General features: G+C 39.5%; 2 protein-coding genes across 2 annotated transcripts; one reads left to right on the top strand and one right to left on the bottom strand.

The window, feature by feature from the left end:
• Nucleotides 1-2,255: 2,255 nt before the first annotated feature.
• LOC6641262 lies at nucleotides 2,256-3,740 on the bottom strand. The gene is made up of 2 exons (XM_002064187.4): nucleotides 3,220-3,740; nucleotides 2,256-3,053 (listed from the first exon to the last, which is right to left on the bottom strand). The coding sequence occupies exons 1-2, from the start codon at nucleotides 3,287-3,289 to the stop codon at nucleotides 2,488-2,490; spliced, it is 636 nt and encodes a 211-aa protein (XP_002064223.1). The 5' UTR covers nucleotides 3,290-3,740; the 3' UTR covers nucleotides 2,256-2,487.
• Nucleotides 3,741-8,672: 4,932 nt separating this feature from the next.
• On the top strand, nucleotides 8,673-9,676 carry LOC6641261. The gene is made up of 2 exons (XM_002064186.4): nucleotides 8,673-8,957; nucleotides 9,048-9,676. The coding sequence occupies exons 1-2, from the start codon at nucleotides 8,897-8,899 to the stop codon at nucleotides 9,470-9,472; spliced, it is 486 nt and encodes a 161-aa protein (XP_002064222.3). The 5' UTR covers nucleotides 8,673-8,896; the 3' UTR covers nucleotides 9,473-9,676.
• Nucleotides 9,677-11,663: the final 1,987 nt, after the last annotated feature.

Below are 11,663 nucleotides of genomic sequence, written 5' to 3'. Positions count from 1 at the left end.
TTTTGTTGTTGTTGTTGTAATTGTTGTTGTTGTTGTAATTTTTGTTGTTGTTGTAATTTTTGTTGTTGTTGTTGTTGTTGTTGTAATTTTTGTTGTTGTTGTTGTTGTTGTTGTAATTATGTTTGTTGTTGTTGTTGTTGTTGTAATTTTTGTTGTTGTTGTTGTAATTGTTGTTGTTGTTGTTGTAATTGTTGTTGTTGTTGTAATTTTTGTTGTTGTTGTAATTTTTGTTGTTGTTGTTGTTGTTGTAATTTTTGTTGTTGTTGTTGTAATTGTTGTTGTTGTTGTTGTTGTAATTTTTGTTGTTGTTGTAATTTTTGTTGTTGTTGTTGTTGTTGTTGTAATTATGTTTGTTGTTGTTGTTGTTGTTGTAATTTTTGTTGTTGTTGTTGTTGTTGTAATTGTTGTGGTTGTTGTTGTTGTTGTATTTGTTTTAACAACAACAACAACAAGAACAACAACAATAAATACAACAACAACAACAAAAATTACAATAACAATTACAACAACAACAACAACAACAATTACAGCAACAACAACAACAAAAATTACAACAACAACAACAACAATTACAACAACAACAACAACAACAACAACAACAACAACAACAACAACAACAACAACAACAACAACAACAACAACAACAACAACAACAACAACAACAACAACATCAACAACAGCAACAACAGCAACAACAACAACAACAACAACAACAACAACAACAACAACAACAACAACAATTACAACAACAACAACAACAACAACAACAACAACAACAAAAATTACAACAACAACAACAACAACAAAAATTACAACAACAACAACAACAAAAATTACAACAACAACAACAACAACAAAAATTACAACAACAACAACAACAACAAAAATTACAACAACAACAACTGGACTTGTAATTTTTTCCAAGTCCCAAATTGAACCAAGAAGCCAAAAAACTGGACCAAAACCATAAAATCCTTAATATCTCAGCTCTCGACAGGACTACGGAGATGTCCTTTGCACCGGAGATAGACCTTGATGGTTGGAGTTTTATCACACCACTTTCGTCCTGATCCTTCACAGGACTCGCGAGATATTTGGCATTTTTGTTCAAACAGAAAAGTCCTTTTATCTCAGTTTCCTGAAGGACTTTCAAGGATCTGTTAGTGTCAGTCGAAGCGGATCATTAAGGCCTACAATCTGACTAAAGAACATCCTGCTCGTCCTTCAAATGACTACGTTGTAAGGACATTTATGCGTTTTTTGTGATTTTTCGCCATTTTTCTGAGCAACCCCCTTACAAAAATTCGAGCAATATTTATTAAAGGATATTGCAAATCCTTGAATGCAGATCTATTGTCCTGCTCCTGGAGAATCCAAAAACTTGTGTTCTGTCGAATTCGACTAATTTGGTGTGTAGGTCCGCCCCCGCAATTTGCATTATAACATATGTGTGTATCTTAACTATTTGAAATGTTTTTTAAATAAATGTTTTTAAAGTCATTTAGATTGCGTGCAGTTTCATTGACTTTTGTAACACTATAAAGTAAATGTGTAAGGATCTTTGTCTTTTGGTCACAACTGTACCTTTACATTCATGAATGACCAAGATGGATTTCTTATGCATTATGTATAAGTGGCAACCTTTCAACTCCTCTTGACCATTTTGTATGCTATTTTTCTCTCTCTTCTCTTTCAACTGAAGCTTGGCCACACCAGCTCGTTTTTGGTATGTTTTCGTTGTTTTTTGTTGTTGTTTTTTGCAGTCTCATTTGCTATCGAGTGGCCCTTGGGCAGCTTTGAGTTCGAGTTGCAACAACAGGAACAGTAACAACTCTCCAACAGGGACCACCTCGATGGGCTACTCTTCCTCCTCCCCAATCTCCCGCATTTCATGGGCAACCCATTTTGTGATTCTCAGCGAAATGCCGCCTCGCTTTATTTTTTTCTTCGTCTTCCTTGTTACATGTTGCATGCAGTGAGTGTGCCCCCGTGTGTAGAGAGGTGTGTTTGTGTGTGTGTGTGTGTGTGTGCTGGCTGCCTGTTACAGTTGCTGCACATCGCACATCCGTTACATGGCGGCTTATGTGTTGCCGGTTGTCGTTATGATTTTTTTTCTTGTTGGTCTTTGTTGCCCTGGCGACTCTGATACACCAACCGACCGACCGACCGAGCAACCAACGGAACACCCGCTCAACCCACCCATAGGGGCACGATAGAGCTTTAGCTTTATATTGGGAAATAAGTGAGAAGTGAGATTTTGGTGCGGCACAATTTATTTATATATAATTTAAGTCGAATTGTTCGTAAAAGATCTTCTTTCAAACTATATTCATCCATCCAAGTCCAAAAAAGGGAAAAATAAATAGTAGAACGGTAAATAATGAAGGTTCCATCCGCCTTTGAGATTTGGTTGACAGAAACTAAATAACACTTTGTTTATACATAACATAGATAATAATATAGGGGAGTGTGACTATCTGCTTGTCATTAGTCAATTTTATCAATGCGTCCCGAATGCAATGATTGTCGGGAGACGAATTTCTTGGTCCTGGGTTTACGGGTTTCAACCTCATTGGCCAGTTCCTTGAACATATCATTGATATACTGGAGACGTGCACGATCCACTGTATGACGGCGACTCAATGGATTGTGCATAGGACGTGGTATCGGTCCACGGTTAGGTACTGGCTGCGATACTTCTGGTTGCTGAGACTTCTCCTCCAGTTGGTCCGCTTTCGTTGACATGCCAGCACGATTATCGGGTTGATTATGATTTTGATGAAAATGTTGCTGGTTCACTCCATTGTTTCTTCCATGGATGGCAAATGGTTTTTGTTTTTGTTTTTGCTGATTCGTATAATCGGGTAACATCGAAATCGAGTGCTTGCACTTGACCACCAAAGAGGAGGTCATTGGCAATGTATTGGCCAAACTGCTCGATTGCGGCATTGACATTGGCATAGCCATAACCATCGTTTGGGGCATCTTCAGCGGCTTCTTGGCAACGTCACCAAACGAACGCGATCCAGCACACGACTGGACGCACTCTGAGCCTAGTGAGTGAAGTGAAAGAGAAGAGAAATTCAATTTAATCAAAGGGAAACACAACCATCTAATATCTAATATCTTATGGATTATCCTATCAATGTAGTGTAAGTTTCTTATTGATGTCAGTTGAAGTCCTCGAATACAGACGACTGACAAAATGGTTGGACTCACCTTTAGGCAGAGAACGCAGCGTCAAGCGAAGGACCCTTCCCAGGGTGTTGAACTTAGCTTGATGCAACATTTTGTGTGCCACACGTTCAGCCGGTCACAGCACGGACACCGTGATTGATCCTGGTCTGGTCTGGTCTGGTCTGGTCTGGTCTGGTCTGGTCTGGTTCTGCAATATCTTTTGCTCAATGGGCCGATTGCTTTAAATTTTGCCACTCAAAAACAAAAACCGAAGAAAGTAGAGAAAAGGATAATGCAAGTTTTGCTCGATTTCAGATATTAACACACACGTACAACACTCGACGAACGGATAGTATACGCGATATACATATATTTATATAGAGAGAGCAGTTCCGTTTGGATGCCTTTCTGTTTACGATATCCTTTTGGCTTGTCTTTCTGTGTTGTTGTGTGTACGAGGGATCTATCTATCCTTTTTGAATATATTTTTTGCACTTTTGTCGAGAGTGTAAAAAATGGATGTACCAGAACGTAAAAAGTAAAAATGGAAATGAAATATGTGAGAGACTAGGAACCACGTCAGTTTGGCAATTGGTTTGAGTGAAATATCAAAGCCTACTCTCTATACACTGTCTGCTAAAAACACTGCTACAACCAGCACAGCACAGTAAAGCTTGGATGCCCAGATGATGGCAAATTTTCCCATTTTCCGAGCATTGCTTGCATATTTATAGTTCCGCTTGTTGACAAATATCACACACAGACACGCTTCAACCATGTTGACTGACTGACTGACTGACTGCTTAGTTTGGTGACAAAACGGCAGACGAACCCAAATGGTTGGATTGATGAAAGTGAACAAAAAATAGAGAGAAACAGTCAGCCAAGAGGAAAAAACGGAAGCTGCACTGATTAAAAACATAGAGCTCATCGGTCTCTGGCGAGATTCAAACCTAACACAAATACAACAAGAGCTACAAAAACTATGCAAACGAACAAACCTTTTTCCCGGTCAAAAAACCAAACAAAAAAACCTTAAAGTGGAGTAGAATAGTAGTAGAGAGTAGTGTATCTAATCCCACAGGAGTAGTTTGTCTGAAAAATGCAAGAAATTTGCATTGAAACGGCTCGGTTTTTTTTTCTTTTCAGCGAACAGAATTCGAAATCAATTCACTCAGCCAGTTGCACTTAAATGGAATGATATGTGGGATCTATCTGTCTCCGTAGGAATTTATTAGTTTAAAAAAGTTGTGAGGAAATGTGGTAATAGACAGAGCCAAAAGTTTCGCCAAGTTAAGACTAGGACATTCTCCAAGGAAGATTTACAAGTTCTTCTTCTGACTCAAAGTCAGTGGCAATGTTCTCTTGGAATGACTTGGAGTCTGAATATGGGCGTGGGTGCTAGAGACCGCCTTTGTGGAAGGATTTCAACTAATAGACAATATGCATAAGTATATACTTATAGATGGGCATCATGTTGTTGCCGATCGATCAAATGGCAGCGCCGGCGCTATGGTCTTTGCCATTCTTTGCTTTGTTCAACAATTTGTGGCCAACAATGGGCTGAATGGGCTAAAATGGTAAAAGCCTTAAGTAAAGAGCCTTAACCCACACAGGATACATGTGTGTGGGCTCTTATCGAGCTCATATAATGGCATATAATAGAGAGCGATGGGCTTTCACATTAGCATTTCGGCTAAGCCGCATTTAGGTTCCTTTCATGTAGAGGATATGTGGAAAGATTTCGAAATCTCAAAAATGCATGCGGAAAGGATGCTCGCTAGACTAACTGTCGGCTGCATTCCGTTTCGCTTGCCCATTGAATGCTGGTTAATCCTTTATCGCAGGTGGATGATCGGTGATCTTTTGTTTTTCCATTGTGTAACGCCACGCCTGGCCACTTGTCTTAATCCCTTGTTCAGGCCACACCCCTTAACAATGGCACAAACAAAACCCAACAACTGAGAGATCCTCTCGCTCTCTATCTCGAAGTGCCTGTGTGTGTGTGTGTGCATAGGATCGATCATTGATCCTAGTTTTTGGGTTTTTGTATGAGTTTTATTTTACAGTGTTTTGTGTTTTGTGTTTTTTCACCCAATTGATCCACTCACTATAAATTAGGCCACAAAATATGTGTAAGCTTAGCTTAGCCTACAGATTCAGAATAGTAGTCCGTCTCATTTAGGTAGATGCCTTAAATGGTAGACGGTTTGGCATGTCTTCCGGTTGACCAATAACAACAATAACAGCAACAGCAACAATATGAACTTTATTAACAAAATGCAAACAACAACAAGAACCATCCATGAAAATCAATGGAATGCGAGTAATAAAGAGCAAACAGCAGCATATCAAAAAGGCTACCAAATTGGGGGTGGCTGGACATATATATCTGTACATACATACCAAAGGACGAATGAGAGGATGGCCTCATCTCCTCCAGCTCTTGTTGCTTTTGCTTCTGCTGTTGTTGTGCAATTATTAAAATAATGTCCACAGACCATTGAGTTCATAACGCGAATGAGGCCGCAATAAAATAAATAAATGAAGAGGAACTTGTACTCAAATGAGCCATGCAAAAGTTTCAGTCAGGCAACAGCAAACACAGAACAAAAACAACAACAAAGCAACAAAAAACAAAAAACAAAAAAAAAACACACACTGACTGATGAAAACTGGCTAAAAGGGACGTCAGACGCTAACAGCAGCGAAATGTCCTCACACACCAGACTCCAACAGACTTCCACTGTCCTGTGTGTGTCCAGGACTCCCCCTTGCTCTCTGCATTGAAATTTATTAAAAAAGAGCAGAAGAGAAATATGAAAATAACAACAACAACAACAACAACAACAAGAAATAACGAAATATCTACCCAAATAGGGAAACATTCTACAACATTATGGCCATCAACTTGATTTTCGGCCATTGGCAGCAGCTGTTCGAACATATTTCGCTTAAAGACCAAATTTCTTAAAGACCTTTGAATGAAATTCTCAATCAAAATTAAAGAAAATTGCCAAGATATATATATATTAAAATGGCTTCTCAGCTGGGTCTCTCTATTTCGTGGTAACGTGTAAAATGTATAGTAACGTAATCTGAACGTTTAAGATGGGGAGGGGCGGTGCAGCAAATTTTTGCAATCATCTCATGCCAAATTATAGGCATGAAATCGATAACCAATGCGTTTTGCTACATTGAAAGGTCCTGGGTCCTGGGTCCAGGCAAATGCTTAACCCCTCCCCGGATCGAAGTCATACCATTTTCAATTGCTCTAACCTTACACCCGCAATACCCATAGCTCTCACCCCCAAGCCGACAGGTCAAGTTCAAGTGTAAAACATTCTTTTTCCCTCTTTGGCAACTGAGCACAGTTTTAGTGCTTCGCCGGAACTGAACGCATGGGTAGTAAGTGAGGAGTTGACTTTTATTTTTATTACGTATGATATTTTTTTTTTGTTTTTTGTTTTTTGGTGGTTGGTCCGAGGCCCATGTCTTAAATGCGGTTTTGTGTTACACATGTGTGTCAACGGCAGAGGCGGCGTCGGCGTCTCCAATTAGCGACTGTTTAACGACAACAAGCAGAGCAGCAGGAGCAGCAGGGGCAGCAGGAGGAGGAGAAGGGCTACACACGGCTGGTGTAACTAATACGAAGGACCGAGGGCACATTACACAGACGAGCATATCCAGGACTTGCCCTGGTAATGAGCATGAAATTATTATCGAAATGCAATTAATAAGTGCGACAAGCGATACAAATAAACACACACACACACACACACACACAGGATGCTCTCGCACTTGTCCTATTTTTTTCGTTGGAAGTTGACACTGGACCAGGACAATGTCAATTTTTCACACGAATTCGTTTTTCCGACTTCCGTTCCAAGAGATAAACCTCGGAGACCAACAGCTGGCCAGCATTTGCATGTGTATGTGGATGGGAGGGGAAGGATTGGGATTGCGATTGAGATTTGGTTTGGGGGTGGAGTCCACAAATCGGCTTTGCTGCTTTAGGCGTAAATAATTTCGGACCCGTTAGATAAGTGAATGCCCCCAATCCGCTGCTATCCCTCAGTCCATTGGCCATTATTGTGATCCGCAAAGTAGCCCGTCGAGTCGGTGGCAAAATGAAAGAAGACACTACCCTTTTTTTTTTTTTCTCGGGCTTTTTTCCTATTGTTTTTGATACTCTTTGCCAGGATAAAGGATACACAATTTCGTACTTAATACAAGCTTAATTGCAATCGACCAAAATATAAAACAAAAATATTCTCTTAGACTATGAAAGGACATCGCTTTGCATGCATTTTTGTTGACTTTTTGTGGATTTTTCTTTGTAATTTTTCAACATTTTTTTGTTAACTATTTAAAAATTTGAAGCAAAAAAAACAATGTTACTATGATGGAGATAAGATTTTTGTTTTTTTTTATTTTGTAGAGTATTAAAGATTCTGCCCAAAGTTCGTAGACAATTCTTTTATTTGCTTTTCTTGTGGCCCTCCTTCTAAGTTTTTTTTGTTGTTTTCACCAAATTGAGTAACACAACGCCGACTACCTCCTCTCCTTCTCTCGTCCCCCACCCCACTTCCCTACTCGACAGATCAGAGTGGGGTTGTTTGGGTGGAGGTGGTGGAGGTCTCAAATTCGGGTTCTATACATTGATGCCCACTTTGTTTTAATGCTGGCTGATATGTGAGCCGTAGGGCTTAGTCCGACACACATGCCCACATGAATACATACATACATATATTCCCATATCCTTGACTGGCTGGCCTTTTGGTGTTGATTTTGTTGATTTTTTTTCCCCTATACATACATATATATTTTTTAAACGAATTGAGAAAATTTGTTGGCTCAGATTCGTTGAAGCGTTGAGACCATAATCAACTTCAGTGGCCAGCAACTCAATTTATATAAATTTCTTCCAGCCACTTGTCCTTCTCCCCCTCTGGCTCATACTTATTGCCACATGCATTTGCTGTCTCTTTTTAAAATTGAAAAAGGATTTCCGTTCGGTTCGCTTTGGTTCGGTCTAGGTCTTAGGTTGTTATTTTTTTTTCTTCTCTTTTTGGTCTTAGGTGTAAATTTTATTTGAATTATTCGCAAAGGGTCAACACCTTCCCTCTAGAGCAAAATATTTGTATTTAGTTTAGTTTGTTACGTGACCGGCATGGACATGAACTGGACCAGGACTTGACTTTCTGTGGTCCTCCTGTCCAATTTGATGGAATATTTTTGGCAAATTTTGTTGGTTCTTCTTCTATTTGTGTATGTTATTTTCTCTGTTCCTTTATCAATTTGAAGTTGGCTTGATTTAACTTCCGGTCATTTCATTTCCTTTCGTCTCGATAAAAGAAAAAACAAGCAACACACCCAACTTAAATGTTGAAACGAAAAATTCAAAATACATTTATCATATTGGCATTGACTTTGGCCAGGTTCTCTGTAGTAGGCCATGATTTGGCTACATACGGCGTTGGGGCTCTATGGATTTCATTTTTGGATAAGTTGTTGAGTCGAACACATCTAGCTCCGAATATTCCAATTTTAGTTTTGTTTTTATAAACAAATTTTTATAAAAACAAATCATTTTTTATAATTACTTACATTTCGTCTCATATTCCAAAGTTGAAAGTGTGAATTTTTTTGGACTTAAACTATTTTCGGTGACTTTAAAACCTTCCTAATTCTCTTTTAGTTAAAAATTTTAAGAGCCATGTGGAAGAAATTACGCAATCACTGGGTTATGCTGAAAACAGCTAAGGATTTCGCCTTGGGTAAGTTAGTTAATGCCTCTCCCCCTCTCTCTCTCTCTCCCACTCTCTGTCCCCTCCAATCGTTTTTTTAACTTGCCTTAATTCTTTCAGGTCCTGATGCAAAGAAGATGCTGGCGTCAAAAAAAAAAAATCGTTGTCCAACAACGGATATGCTTATAGAAGCCATTTACAAAAGGAACCCGCACTTGCTTGAAATATCTGATTCGGACAGGAAGCGTTTGCGACGTGAAATACCAAATCCAAATCCGCCAAAGAAAGACACGAATCCATTGCCTATACTCCATATCGAACGCCTGCCCGATTGGAAGGACGTTCTCAAACGACCACTGTATGATTTGAATAAACCGAAATCCCCTGATGCATATGCCGTACCTCAGAAATGGACCACGTCTCCCCCGATAATACCAGGCCAGCGACAACCAGACTACTTCTCTAAGCCCAACTTGATGGATGACAAAAACCGGACCTCTACGCTCAATGCCCTGCTTGCCCTTGCAGCTGGCAAGGGCAAATAAACCCTGACAGGCCAAACGGAGATGGAGAAAACTAGCTGAAAAATCCCAAAATTATTTCCCATCTCTTGCTATATCCGCATTTGTATAAAACTTTTTTACCGTGTTCGTAACATTTCGTATTGGATTCAAAATTTTTAAAGTATATAAACAATCTTGGTAACAAAATTCGCAAATAAATTAAAGAGTGTAAACCGCCAACAGAAACCTAAATTGAGCTCATATTTCAAACGATAGGGCAAGGGAAAGGTAAGTTCACTTACTTGGCTTTAAAATTTTTGATCACCCGTTCTGTCCACAAATAATGTGTTTCCGGGTCTCAAATACCGCTGAGTTTACTTTTCCATACAAAATATGTAGATTTGCATGGTCGAAGTTGAGGTTGAAGGTGAGGAAACCAACCCATAAGAATGCATGCGTGCCTCGGCACTAATGCCCCGACTCAGCTCTATATATGGCTGAATTATATAGTTAGTGAGAGAAGAGAAAAGGGCGATAGACCAAAGTAGGGAACGGACGTCTGGTAAAATCACAATCGAAAGTAATAATATAAAGCAAAGTTCGTCAAACAAAAGAAAAGGAGGAGCACTGTGAATGAAGTTTTTAGGGTGCGCAGTGCGTAACAGCTTCATTCATTCATTCCAGGCGGTCGTGATGTGGACAATGCTGGCTCCCCCCTTTATGTGAATCCCTTTTGGATATGAATGCCCATTGAATGCTAGTTTCGAGGTTGCCTCTTGGTCACTTCCGTGGTCAAGCCAATTGAGCACCCAATGGTCAAGCCAGAAGTAGAGCTGGCTGCTTATCGAGGACCTCATGTCGAGTGCCGTGAATTAGCCTTAAGGAATTAAGAGAAACTGAAAAAAAAAATAGAACAACATATGACGACAGTTGCAAAATCTTCTCTTAATCAACATCTGCTGCTGGTGCTGCTGTTGCCTGAAAATAGTTCACCGAGTAGAAGGAAGGATCATCATTGTGATCAGGTAGATAAGTATCGTTACGAAATTGAGAGCGTTAAAAATGGCACCCAAAAAAAAAAAAAACCCAGTTCCAATTGCCACTCCTAGTTACCCTATCTGCCTATCTACGGCGTGTCCTTTTTCAAGGGGTATTGAGTGTTGTGTTGTTATCCTAGTGTCAAAACATCTTCCACTACTTCCAGTTAAATGAAAAAACCTCGAAGAAAACAAAAAAAAAATGGGCATATTGATTAAGTAATAAGTCTGGCATTAGTTTACTCGGCTTCGTATTACAAATTACCCAAAACAGGACAAAGGACAAGTGTTTCAAACAAATTTCTATCACTTCTTCATCTAGTTACGTCAGGCCAACTGCTGTTTTTTTTTTTTTTTTTTTTTTTTGCTGCACATCACACATAAATCAGCAGCATTGGCATCCGAATCAGCATAAGAATAAGAACGAGAGCAGCCAGACAGACATCCGTCTGTCCGCAAGTGGCGCCATAGATAAGGGTTTTTCCTCTTAAAATGACTCTTATGCATCGTAGGCATCGTCGGGGTCACCAATTTGTTAAAAACCATAAACAAATCGGTTTACTGTCAGTTCCAAGTAGATGGTGGTGATGGGGAAGTGCCTACTGTAATGTAATTGAACAGCCAATTGACGAGATCGTTTCATATTACCAAGCACGAAACTTTAAACTAAGAGCAACTTCCTAGTTGGATACTAATGCTAAACTAACCTATAGTTAAATTTGCATAAATGTAGATGAGTTGCCAAAGGAGAGACCATTAGCAAAATCAACAGTCATCTTCTTGGACTCGCAGTTAGTTGCTATGCAACAATTTACAATGCACAGTCCGTGGTATATTCACACTTATTTACACACTCAGTCACACACACACACACATTAACACTTACAGGACATAGAGGAGAAGTCTCTAACAAAGCGGCCAGCAGGAGTTGCTACATTCACTCACTCAGTGTGTCTCTTGCCGTGTTGTCAACGATGTGGAAAATGTTACGCTACAATTTAATTGAAAGGATAATCAGGAGCAGTGCGCATAAGGAGCAAAGAAAAAAAAAAGGATACACAAAAGCTGAAGTCGAAGCCAACGGTGCTAAAAGCTGCGCGCAATGAATGAATGAATGACTGACTGAATGAAAGAATGGGAAGGCAAATAGAGAATAAAATACAGCGCAACATCGGCTTTTGTTGTACCCGTCAAGT

This window comes from Drosophila willistoni, assembly GCF_018902025.1.
Source record: "Drosophila willistoni isolate 14030-0811.24 chromosome XL unlocalized genomic scaffold, UCI_dwil_1.1 Seg141, whole genome shotgun sequence".
NCBI lineage: Eukaryota > Metazoa > Arthropoda > Insecta > Diptera > Drosophilidae > Drosophila > Drosophila willistoni.
The sequence above is the reverse complement of the archived record's forward strand: the minus strand, read 5'-3'. Positions and strand labels throughout refer to the sequence as shown.

What these genes read in the sequence shown, in the direction of transcription:
- LOC6641262 (XM_002064187.4), bottom strand. Translation starts at nt 3,289, where the DNA reads ATGTTGCATCAAGCTAAGTTCAACACCCTGGGAAGGGTCCTTCGCTTG. An exon ending in GCTGCGTTCTCTGCCTAAAG is followed by an intron (nt 3,054 to 3,219) that starts GTGAGTCCAACC and finishes TTCACTCACTAG; the next exon opens with GCTCAGAGTGCGTCCAGTCG.
- LOC6641261 (XM_002064186.4), top strand. Translation starts at nt 8,897, where the DNA reads ATGTGGAAGAAATTACGCAATCACTGGGTTATGCTGAAAACAGCTAAG. An exon ending in AGCTAAGGATTTCGCCTTGG is followed by an intron (nt 8,958 to 9,047) that starts GTAAGTTAGTTA and finishes TAATTCTTTCAG; the next exon opens with GTCCTGATGCAAAGAAGATG.